Source organism: Melanostigma gelatinosum, assembly GCF_949748355.1.
Source record: "Melanostigma gelatinosum genome assembly, chromosome: 10".
Classification (NCBI taxonomy): domain Eukaryota; kingdom Metazoa; phylum Chordata; class Actinopteri; order Perciformes; family Zoarcidae; genus Melanostigma; species Melanostigma gelatinosum.
The window spans coordinates 7,739,338-7,758,666 of NC_136643.1; the positions used below are offsets into that span (position 1 = coordinate 7,739,338).

General features: G+C 45.1%; 1 protein-coding gene across 1 annotated transcript in view; it reads left to right on the forward strand.

Moving 5' to 3' along the window:
* The window catches only part of traf3ip1 (TNF receptor-associated factor 3 interacting protein 1), a 26,145-nt gene extending 7,711 nt beyond the window's left edge, over positions 1–18,434 (forward strand). The window contains exons 8-16 of the mRNA XM_079276664.1: positions 47–122; positions 558–578; positions 7,788–7,875; positions 8,803–8,889; positions 9,189–9,324; positions 9,414–9,444; positions 9,546–9,622; positions 15,498–15,715; positions 16,135–18,434. Coding sequence (XP_079132790.1) covers positions 47–122; positions 558–578; positions 7,788–7,875; positions 8,803–8,889; positions 9,189–9,324; positions 9,414–9,444; positions 9,546–9,622; positions 15,498–15,715; positions 16,135–16,300 — 900 coding nt within the window. The 3' untranslated portion in view covers positions 16,301–18,434. The remainder of the gene's footprint in view (positions 1–46; positions 123–557; positions 579–7,787; positions 7,876–8,802; positions 8,890–9,188; positions 9,325–9,413; positions 9,445–9,545; positions 9,623–15,497; positions 15,716–16,134) is intronic.
* The last annotated feature ends 895 nt before the right edge of the window (positions 18,435–19,329 follow it).

Consider the following 19,329-nt stretch of genomic DNA (forward strand, 5'->3'; position numbering starts at 1 on the left):
TCCTCAACTTGTATCCTTTGCCTGCTTGTCTTTGCTTCTCTCACAGTCTGACAGTCCAGCTAGAATACCTCGGCCTGCATCTGCCAAAGGGCAGAGGCGGAGACCCAAAATTGGAGGACAAGGTAATCCCCTCCTTTCTTCCCCATCACCATATTTCAATCAGCTACACCAATGAGGCATACCTCACATAGGTAAACCAGCTGTCTAAAGTAACTGCACTTTAATTATTGACAAAGGGGCTCTTAGTGCATCCAAATCGATTTTACAGTCGAAGGCTTTCTATGTGCACTCCACGTGTCCAATAAAATCACTGACTGGTTTCACTTAGCGGGAGGTAGTAGTGACTCATCAGGATTACTGTTGGCAGTGTCAACAAAAGCTTCATAGGAACTGACATTAAGAAAAAAAAAATTCCGTGAAAATATTACAAAGATAAACAGCCTATTGGTTTGGTTTTTCACACTCCATATTTGCATGTCACATTGATCTGTAACTATTTCCAGAGTTGCACTGGTAATGAAACTAACAATGCTTCCTCTTGTTCTGCTCTCCAACAGATGAATCTGACAGTGAGGGAGGTAATTATTCTCTATCTGTCTCATTAACATTCACACAACAATTCTCCATGTGGGAATTAGTGTCAACATGACAGGAGAGTTGGTGCGCTTGATCTAAAATGCATTTTGAGGATTGGCTTGGTAAATTTCAACAATAGAAAAAGACAGTATTGAAATTGATCAATACCATGAATACACCAAATAACCCATATTTGGTTGTGACTTTGAAGTAAGCGCCCTACTACAGTACTGAAAGCACACGGATCAGGGGACAAAGAAGTGTCTTCCCCAATGAGTCAGAGTGGTCCTTTGAGTTCAGACGCGACCCAAAAGCGGGTCGCAGACCCGTTTTCAGCGGGTCGCGGGCCTTTGCCTGACAAAAAAAAAAAGTTATGATTTTATTTTGAAGGGCATTTTTTATGCAGCGGAATTATTCCAGCATTTACGGCACTTGTTCAGCGGTGCAGGAAAAACACTGACCAATGCGGTGTGAATCACATCACATGATGCAGCTCAGCCAATCAAATATGGGTATTCTGAGGAGTTTCCTGACTTGAGTGAGATGTACACACACCGTGACACACGGGGGAGAGACGAGGATATAGACAGCAGAGCAGGACTGTTGTTGTGAAAGTCAAATCATAGGACGATTTCCAAAAGAGAAAAATGGCCAGAGAGACCAGAGTCATTAGACTGACTGGACAGACTCATATAGGTGAATTCTTCCAACAATAATTTCTCTTTTTGGAAGATGAGAAAAACACAATATTGTGGCTTTTTCACTTCACCCTGAATGAACTGAATTTAAAGCTGCAGAGCAATTCAGTGAAAATAACTTTTCTAAAATTAATTTTGTTCCGTAATTTATTTTTTAAACCAGCTGTTATTTTACTTGAAATGAGAAGAACATTTATTTATGTATTTCTATGTATTATTTATAACCCATCCAGTTAAATTTGAAAAATGAGAATAATATTTGTTAAAATATAATTGATGTGTACTTTCTTTATTTGATTTGACAGTTTACCACACAGAGACGTTACTACTACGAGACTTCTTGAATATAGATAGAACCAAATTATATATATATATATATATATATGTATATATATATATATATAATTTGGGTCGTGGGTCGCGGCTTGTCATTAAGGGGTGATGGTGGGTCCCGCAGCTAGACCAGTTGAGAACGAAAGTTACGAATGTAACTACGGTTCTATGAATCCTGGATGACCGCCAGAGGCAGTGCTTCACACTGGATATCTTCCGTCTCGCGCATGCGCAGGTCGAATATTTATATCAACAAAGTCACGTGTGACCTCGGATGACCCCCGTCGTCTATAAGTTCCGGTGTCATCCTGAGCTCAGTCCTATGGAATCTTCTCGCGAGTTCACGGGATTCCGAGTGACCAAGAACTCTGGCGGTCATCCAGGATTCATAGAACCGTAGTTACATTCGTAACTTTCGTTCTATTTCATCCTTACTGACCGCCAGAGGCAGTGCTTCACACTGGATGACTTATACCAAAAGAGTCACGAGGAAGCACAGTAACTACGTAGCTCCGGCAGAGAAAATTGGCCAAAGAACCCTCCCCATTGGGTGAGGGGTGGCAACGTTAACTCTGTAGTGTTTGGTGAATGTGCTCGGTGATGCCCATGAGGCACATATATCCTCCACAGGCACACCACTCAGGCTTGCGCTTGGTGTGGAGACACTCTTGGTAGTGACCCTTCACCCCGGATGGCCGAGCACAGCCGCTCGCCTTGTATGTATAGGCAATGGCCTCCACTATCCAGTGGGACAGGTGCTGTTTTTTTTAAAAGGAGCACAGCCCTGCTAAGGCTCACCATAACTGACTATGCAGGCGGTGGCTTCCACATAAGCTCTGAGGCTTCCACATAAGCTCCTCTCCCAATGGGGAGGGGGGGGGGGTCAACTTTGCCAGCTGGATAGGCCGGTTTATATTTGAACGTATCCACACCCTTGGGAGAAACACTGCATTAGACCAGAAAGTGACACCCAAGCCATCTGAGTTCCACCTCAGACATGATTTTCCCACTGACAGGGCATGCAGCTCGCCCCCACATTGAGCTGAATTGACGGCAAGGAGAAAACCGTTTTGCCGATAGCCATCTCGGCTCCGCCTGTGCCAGGGGTTCAAAAGGAGACAAGCATAAGGTGTCCAGTACCACGGGTAGGTCCCATGCAGGGGAGACCGGCCCTTATCTAGGAGGGACTGTAGAAACTCAGTACAGCAGGCACGGGGCGCTGTACTGGGACCTTGTTCTAAGCCGCACACCAGTCAGAACAGCTTCCACCTGTTCTTTGTACTGCAGGCAGGTAGACCGCGCACTGGCATTCAGAATAGTCAGTCAGACTGGTTCTATGCAGCCACTCAGCATCCGGTCGGGCCCTCCCGTGACCCATAGTTGAAGGCGGCAGGGATTGGAATGCCAAATCCGACCCTCTAGTTGCGACAGGAGATCCCTCCTGTCGGGGAAGAACTCTGACAAGCTTATAGCAAAATCAGAGGGAATGGTGGAAAGGCATAAAGAAGATCCTCTGGCCACGTGTGAGCCAGGGCATCTTGACCCAGAGGGCTGGTCCTCTCCGTCAGGGAGACCCAGTGGGGGCAGTGGGTCGACACGTCTGGATGCAGCCACCACTCTCACGGTGGAGGCTTGTGACGGAACAGGAAAACCACAACCTGGTTCCGTTCTCCTGGTGGGTACATTGCCCACAGGCTGGTCAGGCGAGGGGCCTCCCAAGTCAGAAGGCCACGGTGATCCCCGTAGCAACTTCTGCAGATCTGGTGCCCCATTGATAGTTCATGGGAAATCACAGCAGAGGTGCTGTCCACCGGACAAGCACATGCTTTCCCTTCAAATATGGAAGGAAGTGCTCGAGCGCTAGCTCTAGAACCTGGACCTGCCCCTGCGGTCTTTCAGCAGACAACTGCCCCCAGGCTGTCCTGTTCTGTCACACTGCACCCCGCCTTGAGAGGCAGGTATCTGTTGTGACCATCTCCTGGTGGAACGGAACCGAGCCCCTGGGGCTCGGTTCCTGGGACCCTGTTTGCCAGATATGCACTCCCTCCATGGGGATAGTGAATAGGTACCGTCTTGATAATATTATTGCCCTGTATCTGTGCCACTTGGCATCCAAGTGAAGGCTGTTCAGCCATCTGCAAACCCAAGGGAACGACAGTTGAGGCAGCTGTCAGTTCACCCAATAGTCAGAGAAAAGGATGTAGGGCAACTGTCTGCCCCCTCGGAAGGGGGAGAGGTTGTGGGGGTTGTTGTCCACATGCTGGGGCGACAGACAGGCCCTCATAGGGCCACACTAATGAAGGTTATGCTCTGAGAAGGGCTCAGATAGCTCCTCTCCATGTTCACCCTGAGGCCCACCGGGCCACGTGAGAGAAGGCGAGCAGTGTCCTGTTGCGCCTGAAGCCGGGATGGCGCCTCGGTCAGCCAGTCTAAGTACGGCAGTATGTTCACGCCCTGTGATTGCAGGGGGAAAGGACAGCAGTAACACACCTTGGGGAGATGGGAGAGTCCGAATGAAAGCACCCAGGACTGAAAGTGGCGGCCTTAAAAGGCGAAATGTAGAAACTGTAGGTAGGGTTGTATAGGTAGTGGGACCAAAGTGGGACCCCTAGGTCTGGGGGTGAAGGCATGTCCCTGCAAAGCCCAGAGAACTGCTGCCTGGTCTGGCTAGCTCTAACAGTCCGCTGAAGCGCCCGTATATAGCAGCTGACTCAAACAGCTCATCAGGTTCCACTGGGACAGTACGGAGGGTCCTCCTACATGTCTCAGATAGGGGTGACTGCGCCAGCCAAACCTGGCGGCGAGTCTGAACCAGGGTGGACATCCAACGTCCAAGTTCCCTCGACATGAGCGCAAATGCCTGCAATGAAGCATCACTGAGCGGAAGCGTCGAAGTAGCCTGCTGCAGAGAATCTGCGAGGGAAAGCATGAGGTGGGAGAGGGAGTTGTCGATACGGTGCACAGCGCTGCTGTGTCATAAGCCCTGGATAGCAGGTCATCTTTGACCCGACATTGGGTCGAGGGCACCTGGCATCGGGCCTCAGTCTCCTCGGGGGAAACTATGATGGACGCAATAGTCGTCTAACTGGCTAGCATACGTGCAAGGCCAGATTTTCCACCTCCTGCATGGTCTGATGTAAGGCGGGAGAGATCCCTGGTGTCTCCAGCATGCATGCAACTCCCTCAGATATTCCTCGGAGGGAGGAACAGAAAAGGTGGTGAGGGCGGGAAGGCACCTGAAGAAGGCACTCACAGGTGGATGTTCCAGCTGCTGTGTATGCCAGGCATGCAAGCGCCATACAAATGACCAGGGTAGGTTGAGCTGGATTCAGCTGCCCTGACAGGGGGAGGTAGACCTCACGCATCAGGTGTTCCACTTCGGCCAGCCTAGCAGACCTTACTGCTCAAGGCGTGATGCCGCAGGTCCTGCCTGGGTTCTCCGAGAGGCCCTGCCTCAGAAGCTCGAGGCTAAGGCAAGAGGTCAGGGCCGTCCTCAGGCTGAAGAGGAGCTATACAGGTCCTACAGCCGGGAGAGTTTAACATGGCCGCGATTCTGGTGGAACCCTTGTCCCACTAGTTGATGCGGAATTCCAAATCAGTCTGAGCGGGAGTGCTCTGCTGAATATTGAGAGAACAGGCAGGGGGCAGTCAGAGGAGAGTGATCCTTCGGACACTCTTCACTTGGCCAGCCACTGCGGATATTGGTGACCCACCAGTTAGCCTGAGCGAGAGCACTCTGCTACTGTGGAAACAGACCCAAAGAAAACAGTCCTTACAGTGAGAGGGGAGCGAGGACATTCTCTTCACTAAGATAGTTGCTGCAGATATTGGTGTCCCACCAGTTAGCTTGAGCGAGAGCACTCTGCCACTGTGGAAACAGGTCAGGCAAAGTCCTTATAGTGAGAGGGGAGCGAGGACACTCTCTTCACTAAGCTAGTTGCTGCAGATATTGGTGTCCCACCAGTTAGCTTGAGCGAGAGCACTCTGCTACTGTGAAAAACGGACAAAAAAGAACACAGTCCGTACAGTGAGAGGGGAGCGAGGACACTCTCCACTAAGATAGTTGCTGCAGATATTGGTGTCCCACCAGTTAGCTTGAGCGAGAGCACTCTGCCACTGTGGAAACAGGTCAGGCAAAGTCCTTATAGTGAGAGGGGAGCGAGGACACTCTCTTCACTGAGCTAGTTGCTGCAGATATTTGTGTCCCACCAGTTAGCTTGAGCGAGAGCACTCTGCCACTGTGGAAACAGGTCAGGAAAACAGTCCTTATCGTGAGAGGGGAGCGAGGACACTCTCTTCACTTGGACAGTTGCTGTAACTCTTGGTGTGCTACCAGTTAGCCTGAGCGAGGGCACTCTGCTAACTGATATCCGCTACTGATATGGCCATAATGTTTACAACAATCAATGGACACAATCAGAGTATTAGCTTTGTCTTGTTAGCCGGAGCGAAACGCTCTGCTAACTGATATGGCGTAATGTTTACAGCAATCAATGGACACAATCCAGCATTAACTTAGTCTAGTTAGTGTCCCACCAGGTTAGCCTGAGTGAGGCCACTGCCAGCTGCGACAGCCGTAATGCGTAAAAGCATCAATGGGCACAACCTCAATGTTGATTTAGTATAACTAGCATTCACCGAGTTAGCCTGAGCGAGCACACTCTGCTAACTGTGATAGTTGTAATGCTACAAAGTTGATGGCCACAGCCCCAGTATCAGCGTTGTTTAGCTCGTTTCCCACTGAGTTAACCTGAGCGGAGACGCTCTGTTAACTGTGACAGCCGTAAGGATACAAAGTTGATGGACACAGCCCCAGTATCAGCTGTTTAGCTAGCTTCCCACTGAGTTAACCTGAGCGGGGATGCTCTGTTAACTGTGACGGCCGTAAGGTTTACAAAGTTGATGGACGCAGTCCCAGCTAGCATCTCACCAAGTTAGCCTGAGTGAAGACACTGCTAACTGCGAATTACGTCAGATGTAAAGATTAAATCTCAATGGACACAACGCTAATACCGGTCTAGTGTCTCACCAAGTTTGCCTGAGCAGGAACACTCTGCTAACTGTGATAGCCGTAACACTGTGAAGGGCGGGCCGACAGCGTAATTCTACGCTCTCATTAGCGCGCCACTCGATTAACTAGAGCGGAAGCGCTCTGCCAACCGTGGAACAAACAACTGTTATAGAAAACAATGTTAATCGATCTTACCAATTGCTGTCATCACGACTTAGGTGGCCCTTATCAGACTGGTGACGACCGATGATAGGGGCGTCCGCCAGTCCGGGGTTCGATGTCCGAACGGCGAACACACCGTTCCAACCGAAGAGGGACAGCTCGTCGCAGCCTTTGGAGGGCGAGAGAACCGCAACTCCGACCGGTGGTCACAAGGCTACAGCGACGAGCTCTAATATGTCTTGATCATAGACACATCCTTGTTTATGCTACCATGGTAGCTAACCTGCGTAGCGAGAAGATGAAAAAGGACTGAGCTCAGGATGACACCGGAACTTATAGACGACGGGGGTCATCCAAGGTCACACGTGACTTTGTTGATATAAATATTCGACCTGCGCATGTGCGAGCCGGAAGATATCCAGTGTGAAGCACTGCCTCTGGCGGTCAGTAAGGATGAAATAGAACCACTGTCCTAGAAGACAATGAGAAAATCCTCAAAGAAGCCCTAACCACATGAAATATCCCCTCTTTACACAGTGAGGTGAACAATCAAGTAGAAGCAGTAGGTGAGTTAAGGTCATTTGCAGAAATAAACAAAAAGTTTGAAATTCCAGATAGGTTAAGAGTTAAGTCCAAAAGGATAACATCCATTTATGAGCCAATCTTTCCAAGCACAAATCTCCTGCTCAGAGTTTAGAGTATGTAAAGGGCTGTGTGGAGTTTTAGAAGGTGAACTCACAAGTCAGCCTTAATGGGTTGAAAGTCGATGCACGGCTGTACGGCTGAAGTTACAATGCTAAATGCACATGTCCTTTTGCAACAGTGTTTTGAACTAGCTGGAGCTTTGTCAGATTGGTAGCATTTAAGCCATAGAAATAACATTGGTACCGTATGAACTTGTTGTAAAGGTATGTACATTAGTGTCAGCGTCCAGCATGCGGAGGATAGATCTAATCCTTTGCTGTATTACACTGAGCTAACTATAAGGCGTTGCTGTCCTTTCACAGACGGAGATGCTCTGTTAGCCCAGAGACCTGCTCCCCAGGAAAATGGAGACACTACAGGCTACTCAGTGCCGTCTGACATGGCCTCCAGGTCTGTACAGTCAACACTCAACCTTTACTCATTTTACCAGCACTCTGCTGAGGTACAGGGTACTGATCTAGCATTACTATTCACTTTAAAAAACAAAGACAGCTCCCATTAACTGTCAAACAATAAAAGAAATCTCACTTTGATTATTTAAGCTGCTCTCACAATCATCTGTCAAACATGTACATCTATGTATACCAGGCTCAACAAAATGTGATGCAATATTGCACAATAGCCATTTAATAAATAATACATTTATGAAACTTTTTTTGTCAAGAAGATTTAAGATATTATTTCAATTATGTGGTAGTTTCTTATTTTTCCTTTTTGTTTATGACAATTTTTCACCTGATGAGAACAATAATTCTGAAGGATCTGTCTCATTGGCTAAATCAGCACACCATTTTTCCCATCGTTGTTATTCCAATTCTTTTTGGAGCATTATACAGTAGGTCATCTGTTCCAGAAGACGTAGGTGTGTGGGACGAATCTTATTGCATTGCATTTTATACAATTTCTTTATTTATTTAAAGTTCAGGCTGGTTTGTTCCTGTTCCAGTAGATTACACAGTTGAATCATTGCCTTTTAATTTTGATAATTACGAATGTTCTGTGTTTTTAACCAACTAATCGGAGACAGTCTATTGGCTTGGCAGCTGTATTATCGCTGTTTTTGTTGTGAGTGTTTTGTGTTCCGAGCAACAATTATCATCGACTCAGTGCAGCTGTCACAAAGTCCAAATCTGGCAAATCCCAGAGAGCTGCTAACAGAAGAGTTGTCCTGTAAAGGAAGTCAAGAAAAAACAAAAACATAGCCTGTGAAACCAAAGGAAAATGACTTGTATAAATGCACCCATGTTTACTTCCAAAATGATTAGTGTAACATCTTATTTCAGTTATGTGTGTAATCCTTTTAATCTGCAACAACAGGCGAATTCCACGGCCCGGCAGTGCTCGTCCAGCACCCCCCCGAGTCAAGAAACAGGAAAGTTACTCCGAAGTGACCCCGGCTGAGAGGTGACTTTACCACACATGCTCACTAATGTCATACGTCCTCCTCTTCTTCCTCAATACATTCTTCAGTGTCGTCCCTGCCAGCGGGAGACATGGATCACTACTTACATTATGAAACAAAATGCAGGAAACGCACCGAATGAAGATAGCGTTTTGTAACTGTGTTATAATAGAGCAGGTCTAACCAGTCAACAGTTACACTGGACAAAGGTGTCTATAAGATGACACACGTCTCTTCTCACAGTGAATGCTATGCTTAGTTTTCAGTTAGAAATGAGTCACGCTCTCTGTCTGCCTACCAGGCTGTCCAGTGCCAAGCCCTCAGCACCAGTCATCATGGATGGGAAGATGCTGTCTGAGGATGAGGAGGATGAAGACGAGCAGTTTCTCGTGGAGGAGGCGGTCCCTCCGCCCTCAGATGCTCCTGAGGTGGAGGTGGTATGTGACTTCAACAGCGAGTTGTTCAAACACAATGGGATTACAGCAGATAGTTATCTACCGTAATATATTTTTTCTTTCCATTTCAGGGGCAAGAGCTCAACAGTGAAGACAAACATGGTACGCGGTCGTATCCTGATTGTCTTCTTGCTGAGTTAATCACCTGGCGCTGTGAGGAAACACATTTCTCACCGTTCCGCTCACTGCTTCTCTCACTGTAGGTGGCCTCGTGAAAAAGATCCTCGAGACCAAGAAAGACTATGAACTGTCCCTGTCCTCCCCCAAGTCTAAAGAGCAGGTACGTGCAGTTACTGCAGTAGTTATTCTGCTTCTCCTCTAGAGGGCAGTATCAGCCTAGTTCTCTTCCGCTCACCCTAATCAGTGACTCGGAGCTCCCTTTAAACCTCGCCACTCGTTCTATCAGCTGGTCTCTCTCGGAGGTTTGCTCTCCAGTGCAAATGTTTGAACCACAGTGAACGGCCCAGTGCAACACTGGTTATTATCAAAAGAAAGATATAAACAAATGGAGTGGAGAGGTGTAATTGCACCGCCTCGTAACCACAAATATGCTCTCCTTCGGTGAGGCCGAGGGGCTAATAACCAGACAAGCAACCAGACAAGAAAGTGTGGCCTCTGACAGACCACACGCAATTGAAACACACATCAAGATGTCTGGAGCCTGTTTTCTGGGGTTGCTCAGTATCTTAGGTATGCTTGATTTGTTGTATTATTACAGACTTCTCTGTTCTGTGTACAGTTTAAGGGGTATCTGCCATCTTGGAGACTAGCTTTCAGAGCAATCTTGTTCTGGCTGTTCACACTCCCTCCCCTAGTGTGTACTTCGGTTATTCCAGAAAATAGACAATGCACAACCAGTGTGAGGTTTCAGTCCTCCATTTAAACTCCTTTCTTCTCAACTCTTTGATTTAGACTTCATATTATACTTTCTTTTTTTTCAAAGTGACGCATTAGTGCTGTTGATCATGCTGTCCCCTCCGTCAGTTTATTCATCAGCCTTAGAGAGAGCCGTCTCTCATTGTTATTTTGAGTTTGAATCAGTGTGAAGCTTACAGTTTGGTCTGCAGTCCATGGTGTGAGGCGGTGTACGCTGTCTTGCTTTGGGTGGTCCTCTTCACTGAAGCATACTCTCCCGGCATCCCTTTCTAGCTGACCACCCTGACTCTGATGGATGCTCTGTTTTGGACTGTCACTCATGCAAAAAAAAGAAATCCCCCGATCCATCTCCTCCTAACGGCGGCCTCAGACAGCATCCCTCGTAACTCACACCTGAAGTTGTCTCAAGCTTTGCCACCAGTAAACTGAAATAGCTTGACGGGAATTTGTAGGCCAGGCATTTAACCAACCTTACGTGTGTGTGTGCGTGAGAGTACTTTTTACATACCTCTACCCACTCGGGATGAGATGATGTAGGATTTTGTATCGTGGATCGCGATAATAAAATACCCATAATAATTAGATTGGGGTAAACTTCCATTATTGGGATAGTCATGAATATCGTCACGACTTGAAAAAGCTCTCGAGCTCATTATCATGATGAAGAAGTGAAAAATAGAGCCTACAAAAATAAATGAATATGTAAGAAAGAACAGACTCCTGCAATGTTGCTTTTTCTAAAAATGCATCCTTAATTTATGAAGGTGGACCATATGATTTATTATTATTACCTGATTCAAGAGTTTGTTCCTCACATAAAAAGGATGTGTAGCCTACCTGTGAAGCAAGACAAACAATTGTTTCTTAACAAAATGTAAGGTAAAGTGATTCCAGTATGTTTTCGTGCCATATTAAGCATATTTGTATGATTATCGGGATTACATTGTGAATCGCAATTACTTTGGCCATGACGTGAAATTTTCACATCACTCCATACGACCCACTCTTCTCTTAAAAAGAATGTATCTATGCACCAAAACATACATGCACAGACACACAGGAAAACATCCAAAATAGAAGAGCTCTTTGTGGAACGTGAGCGTTGCATAGCCTCGTAGAGTTTATCCTAATTTTCTTAATGGAGCCTCCTCAGTTTTCAGAACTCCATTTCAGAGTATCCTGTACGGTGTGCACACGCAGCTTCTAACAGGTATGTCTGGACATAGGAACTGTTCAGTCCAGCCCTCCATCATTATTGGCCTTACCTCGTCAGCTGTATAAAGAACTGTAATGACTTCCTTCCTGACATGAAAGGGTGGAGAGGTCAACCTAATTGTGTAGGTTTTTTTTCTTCTTTTTTCTTGTCATCACGGGAAAACACGCAGGGTCAAAAATGTAAATATTAAGCTTCCTCATTCAATGTGGTATGACGGACGGGTTTGAGATTTCAGCTGCCGCTATTCATTTTCTTAAAGGCCGATGTTTATCAAAACACTGAGTCACAAACCACCCTAATTTAAGATCTGGCATCACGTTCCGTTAAAAAAAAAGAAATTACGACCTTTGCACCATTTCATATATATTTCATGAAAATCCAAACTACACATTCTTACCCACATTGTAATTTATGTTCTTTATCATTTCTGAATTATTTGAGCTATTGTTTAAGCCAGTGCATAGTTGCTACATTGCCGCTAATGTAAATACAGGGAATTCTTAAACAGGCAAATGATTGTATTCGCCGTGTCCCACCACAGTGGTGTGTGTGACTGAAGAATTTGCTGTATATTTATGGGGATGCCCTTCCTCATGACCCCCTCGGCGGTATTGTATATTATTCCAAGATAGCTCTCTTTTTATTTAGACAGAATCTGCCCCTTGCAGCAGCTGCGTTTTCATAAGATTTTTTTGTGTACTCTTTTCCACCCACCAAATTAGCCTTGATGATGGTTTGTAATGTATAAATAAACCCTGTGGCATACGAATGGATTGCTGTTGAGTGAGAGTCACGGAGCAGAAGGGCCAGAATACTCTCTGCAGAATTGTCAAGAAAATAAATACTCCTCTCTGCAGACCTCTGTGTCTTTATAAACATCTTTTTTGTGGAAACATAAGGAAATGGCCCTGTGGCATTCCATTAGTCATATTACTTTTGTAGAGGTCATATTGACTCGTTAGAGGCGTGGGGTCAGGTTTATGAGGAGTACCTACCTGAAGCACCCACAATCTGTGCACAGTTATGTTTGGGAGTAGTATCTTCCAACCTTTCAAAATTGCTTTTTCTCTCCACGAAAATGTTTTGAATGATGAGCAACTCCCTTTAAAAAGAAAGACGAGAAATCCAGTTTACATTTTCAGTAACTGCAGTTGGACCCTTTTGGAAGGTTTCTGTCAGTTCACCTTGTAGCCCGGGGTGGTGATCTCAATTGTCTCCCCAAGGGGCTACAGTGGCCCAACATCCTGTAACCTCAGTGGCCGTGAGCTTTTCTCCTCACCTCACTGACTCCAAGCTATTTTTATGATCTAGCTAGACTTGTAAGCGGCCCGCTATGAAAAATGACGAGGAAGCCCATAAACAACATCCCAGAGCCCCATACTCACTCTGTGCTTCGCTAACCAGATCTCCTACGGGGCAACACATTATAAAAACCACTGGGATGCGCTTCAGTGTCTTCAAATGGTCACCAGTAGCCAGTAGAATTGTTCCCCAGAAGCTCTGAAGCTCTTGTATGTTTTTGTGTGTTTGTGACGATGGAAGAGCAGTTCATAAAGAGTGATATTTGAGCACAATCTGTAACGACTATAACTTGACCTTACATTGATTCAACTGTTTGCTAAACGGCTCTAACGAGAGGTTTGTACACTTGTCTCTCGTCCTCCAAGTGAAGCGGATTAATGTCCAGTAATGAAGCATCTCTCCCTATGATGGAGGCTAATCTCCTACTGTCTAAATGATTGCTTTCCCAGCTAATAATACCCCAGAGGTTGCCACTGATGGCTTCTGTCCATGCGTGCCATTTTTCTTGTCAAAGGAGACTGAGGAATGTCTTCCTCTTGCCGCCAGTCCATCAATCACATATTTGCACGAACTTCCAAATTATGCCGATTGGACGTGCGATAACCAGGTGAAATAATTCCATCCTGTTGTCCCTCCTTTTGACTGAGACCTAAGCAGAGCGGTTGTAGTTAAGATGAAAGATTTCAACTCAACAACTTGGTTGCAGTCCAACAACAAACAGTAAGTACTGATGAAAACAAGATGAAAGTATTTATTTATGTACTTCCACAAGATGGAGACATCTCAATCTACAAGACAGTTCTGTAGGTATAAAACTCTTACAAGCGACAACCCCCCCCCCCCCCCTTTTTTTTAGTCCACCTGCCCTTTCTAGCTCCAGCCAGCGGCTGTGTCTTCCCCATTGCCTGGGGCTTTCATCACTGTCTGAGATAATGTGAAAACCTTTCCCCGTCTCCACCCCTTCCTCCTCTCTCTCACCTCCTGCCCCTCTGCGGTCACCACGTCTAAATATTGTTCTGTGATCTGGGTGACAAAAAGGAAAACTAGGAGCACACAGGTCTCGTAGACTCTGACAGAGACCTCCATAAAGCTGTGATTTATATCCACCTGGACAGAGTGCACACGAACTAGGGGTCATGTTTTCACTCCGAGTTTTTTGTTATTATTATTTTCCAACAGAGAGGGAGAGGGAGGGGGGTTGAGGGGCAGGGTAGTGAAGAGGACGGCAAATAGAATGAAGCCATGGGTCCCGTCTGGGCCGCGCAGACCAGACCGCAGCCAGGCAGGCCGAATGAGCCGTGGAGTGTTTGTCTAGCTGCGGGGTCCAGAGCGCCCACTGGAAAGCCACCCACCTTGTTATGGGGAGCGCCGGGCCCAGGCGTTTCAACCCCTCGCACTCTTGAACCGCCTCAAGTAGGTAACAAAGAGCGAGGCTGTCGGAAATTTGTACTTGCCTTCCTGTAAAATACATGATGGCAAAACGGTGACGCTTGATGTCATTCCTGCAGCGTGGTCGTGTCCAGTCAAGCCGCCTTCTCAAACTGTAATTGCTGAGCTGTTTGGTTTGTTCTGAGAGATGGCTTCGATAAGGATGTATGTGCCAGCCACGCCAAGCGTGTGCCACAGCCTGTGTGTTTTGAAGAGGAAGCTGTCACTCGGTTTACACACCGGCGTGAATATGATTCCCGCTGCCTCGCGGGGGCAGGTGCTCGGTATAAATTGGCCCACGGGTTGAACTTGAAAGGAGCCATAAGTGTAGTAGTTGTTACTCTATACTGTAGTAAAATAACCCCGCTGCCACAGCTTGTTACTAAAATAAACAAGACTTAAAGACCGAGAGTGCAGAGGGGCTGTGCGTGTCCAACTGTATGCTTCGCCTCAGCCTTCGCTTGGTGTGTGTGTGGCTTTAGGTTTGCGATACTGACTGCTTTCGCACTACGCACACGCATACGCACACTCGGAGGCCTTGCGAAGCCCAGCTGAGCAAACATCCTTGGATTTGCTCCCTGCCAAGGGAGGGCTATCCCTGATACCTCCCCCCTCCTTTTTGCCATTGAGGGACAGAGTGTAATTTGGATATGGTGAAACCCTCCCATCCCCCCCAACAACCATACACTGGAGGCCTTCATCAACCAGTTTTGGCCAACACAATTCAGCAGCACCTTTTGATCTTTATATATATAGCTAAGTTGGTGGAATTCCTGCCTAACATTTCTAGCCTTGAAATACTAAACCACTAAATGCAGTCTTGCTCTGGTTCTGGACATTTGAGCCTCTGCTGGCAAAGGTAGAATTCTTAAAGAGGGTTTGTTATGTTTTGGTCTCAGGAAGCACAAGTGATTTTTGTGTGTGTTCTTCCAGCTGTTTGATACACGGTTTGGTTTAAAGGTGCTACATTTGATATTCAGAGCATTAATATAGCAGCAAACAACTATTTGCAATGTAAAGATATAGTGGGGTAATGTCTACCTGAGACTGAATTCAGTGTGTGTGTTGTTATAAGAGCTTCTCCATCCTTTGTTCACACAACCGGACTTGCCGCGCTTGCTTTTAGTGCATGTGAGCTGCCACACTGGTGAGCCGCCGCTGTCCACTGAAAACTTCTTTCTATGCCTTTTAAGCCTTGCATCTGCATTTAAAATTGAATGAATCATTCCTCAAATACCAACATGTACAGCGCACTCCTAGAAATTCTTGTAAGTTGACAGCACCAACGATTTCATCCCCCCCCACCCATTGCATTCTCCTCCTCCTCTTCCAGAACGTGGTGTCTGAAGCGGCAAGGAATAAAGAGCGGGACATGGTGACGCGGGAGATAGAGCGGCTCCGCTCATCCATCCAGACGGTGTGCCGCAGCGCCCTGCCCCTGGGTAAGATCATGGACTACATACAGGAGGACATGGACGCCATGCAGGCTGAGCTGCACACCTGGCGGCGGGAGAACAAGCAGCACGCACAGGCCTTGCTGCAGGAGCAGAGGTGAGGTCGGCTCGCATACAACACGCTGAAAAGTTGAGCTGCTTTCTCATGCAGAGAGCCATCTTAACATTGAATTTACTGTTTTTTTGTTTTTGTTTTGCTGTTTCACAGGAAAGTCATCATAATTAATATTAAGCTACTACCATATGGCATTTGTTCTATGAAAACACAGGTCATGTGTGGATATAATCACACTGTCATTTTAAATAATGTGTGATTCGTTGTTATCTTAAATTAAAAGTGATGAGCAACTCTAAGGTGGCTGCTTGAGTAACATTTTCTAACAGTTAATTGTTCCGTTACTGTGTTTTCTGGTCACGGCGGACACTATCTCAACCTGTTGTTTATGTTATTGCATGTTAGCAAATTCTTCATCCTTTCTGTGTGTTTGTACGTGCGTTTGCATGCTAATGCTGCAGAGAGACAGACAGGGCGGTGGAGCCTCTGAAGTCGGAGCTCGTTGAGCTGGAGCAGCTGATTAAGGACCAGCAAGACAAGATTTGTGCTGTGAGGTCCAACATACTAAGGAATGAGGAGAAGATCCAGAAGATGGTGACGGGAATCAACTTCTCCTCCAGGCCCTGAAGTGAGAAACAAGGTCTACAAAGAAAACATGTACTAAATAAATGCACTGAGGATTTAGGGATGAACAGTGTCTCATTCAGAATGATGGTAAGACCATTTCGTTTTTTTCTTGGAGGTGATGTGGGATGGGACCAAACATTGCACTTTGAGGGGTTTTGTCAGAAAAGGAGATGGACCCAAACATATCAGTCAGGTGTTGGTAAATAAAAGCTCCGTATGATGGCTTGGAGGTCTGACTCTACTCGAACATCTGCTGTCACTGATGGATGCTTGAATTAATTGATAATAAAAATATCTTCCTGCTCTGCACACTAACCTTAGCCATCGTTTACCCTTTTTCTGTAATGGTGCCTTTATGGAATGAGTTAGTGCACAGTTAGACGTAATAGTTACATTTAATGCTGGGTGATTTCATCAATAGCCCTATATATTCCAAAATACACAATAATAAAACATAAAAACGATTCGTTCTACACTCGGCAATCCCTGGACCTAATTTTAAAACCTATATACTTGTTTATTTTTGTATTTTTATTTACCTAGCAAAACAAAACTGGCTGCTTTGGTTTCATTGCCTCACCTCTCATTTTTCCTGGCTGTGGGGAACTTAGGAAGCAGTCTTTTGATCTAGTTCGTGCTGTTTCCAAGATGAATATTACATCTGCTATAGTGCTATTGCACTAGCTATACATGAGTAATGAAGTATTCCTGTGTTCAAATAAATTTCCTGGGGCTTGCATGGAGAAATGTAGGACTTATGTGGGAGTCCTAATGGTTTAGTTGATTGAAATGTATGTGACATGATGTGGTGTCCTGGGACCTTTTACATGTCATACTGAGCTTTACTTTTGCTTCCAAACATTTTTCAATAAGCTTCCTTCTTCTTCAAGCTACTCTTACTAAGAAAAAAAAAGATTGATTCTGTTTTTCAGCAACCTTTTCCTGCTTACAACAACCATATCCCGTCTTGTAAAAGGAAATACTCAGATGGCCGCCATTGTGGAGATCCCTGCACTCTATTTCTACTTTAGGATTTGCCAAATTGTTTCTTTCTTGGGATGAAGACAATGTTTGGTCAGATGGCAACTTTTTGTGTAAACTTTCATTCCTATTCTTTATAAATACGGAAAAAAATAATTATACCATAATGTTACTAGCTCCTGTTGTGACTTTAAGAAATGTGCTTTACAGATGTAGCAAATATGACAATCTGAAGCAATACTCAGCTGATAATTGCAGTTGGAAACTGTCCCAGGTTTCCTTAAAATTCCAATAATGTGTGAATGAAATTCAAATAACAAAACAAGATTCGACTAGTCAGCCGTGATTCCTTGCATAGTGGCCTGTCTCACTCTGAAAATAACATATTTAAGTAGTACCGATGTAACTTCACATTGCTGTTATTACTTGCACAAGTGTGTTTGCTACCTCTAGTTCTACTTCAGGTATCGACTCCGTGTTTACACAAAATGTAAAAAAAACATTTGTTTGGATTAATGAATCCATTATTTTTATTTTATTTTATTTTTTATTCACAAAGCTTTTTTTCCAGATGTTAATGTGACAAACATACATACAGTAGCAAGACTCCAAAACATCTGCCCAAACACAGGTTTCCACTTCCTCGTCAGACCAACGTGTTCTCAATAGAGGATAGGTGGCACAACACCTCAATACAGCTGGAAGCTGTTACTCTGGCAGAACAGACAGCAAGTACCAGAAGTTGCCAGTGGGAAGAAATGTTCATGGGCATCAACAGCTACAGGAAACAAAGCAAAGTTACTCTGATTAATCTTTCAAAAGCTGCATTTATTCTGTGGTACTTTTAATTCTATTCATTTGACTGATCTTTTTGAGAGCCAGTCACTATGAGGATTCCAAAGTTAAAAACTCATTTCGTCAGATTTTACATCTTTTTCACATCAGGATTATATTTCGTCCATCAATTATAATCAAAGTAACTTATTGAAAACTACATACAAAACTTGTGGAAAGGTGAGGCCCTGCGTGATTATATGTCTTATATGAAACAATGTAAAGTACTTTCATCATAATCTCTGTTTCTCTTTCAACTGTACATTATGTATATGTGGAGATTGTATCATAGTTCAGATAATTATATCATTTTGTAGTGGAGTGAAATAAACGGTTACATTGCAGTAAATACTTGTTTCTCCTTGTTGTTTTTAAGAGTCAACAGAGAGTGGCGGCTGTTGCTGAGAGTAGTTGAGAGAAAAGTTGGCCTTATAATGGAGACTTAATGAGAGGTCTGGATCGCTGGAGTGTGAGCGAAATGATAAACGGCCCTGGTTTACGATTTTGACGAGTTCATGTGAAGTCCTTGAGGCGTCTGGCACGGCCAAGTCACACTCTCAACGGGACTCCTTTTCTTTTGAAGCCCAGACCGACATGACAGAAGTAAAACATTTAACTTTTCTTTTTGAGAACCTCAGGTAACATTAGCAGCAACTTTTTTTTTTTCCATCTGGCAAGCCATGAAACAGCTGCAACACGCACAAAGCGTATTAGGAAGCCCCTTTAACAGCTATTGAGCAAGGTTTGGACGGAGCATTTGTGATGCAAGTCAGAGATTTATCTGAAGGCCCCAGAGCAGAAGGCACGGACAAAGATGCTGGCCCCAGTCTCAACAGGTGGATTAAGATAAGGCCACAGCGCAGTCCGAGGAAAGGACTGCTCCATTTTCCATCTGCGTTTCCCTTTTAATCTTCACTATTTAAAAAAGACTCTGTTGACTTTACCCTTTGAATTTTACAATGGATCTGGCTGCTAATGAGTGACCACATCTTTTACTTTCACTTTTGTTGTCCACACTTACCCACTAATCCTTATGTTAGGCCCAATCACTTTTATTTTTTTAAACTTTAATAATAATTAAACTACACTTTGTGTGGATAAAACACAATGCCGGGGTTGGGAGCGGTCACATAACCTCTCCGATCTGACATTGTCCAGCCTTAATTAAATTACTATTGAATGGTCATTACTCTGATGGTTGCAATCAGTAGGAT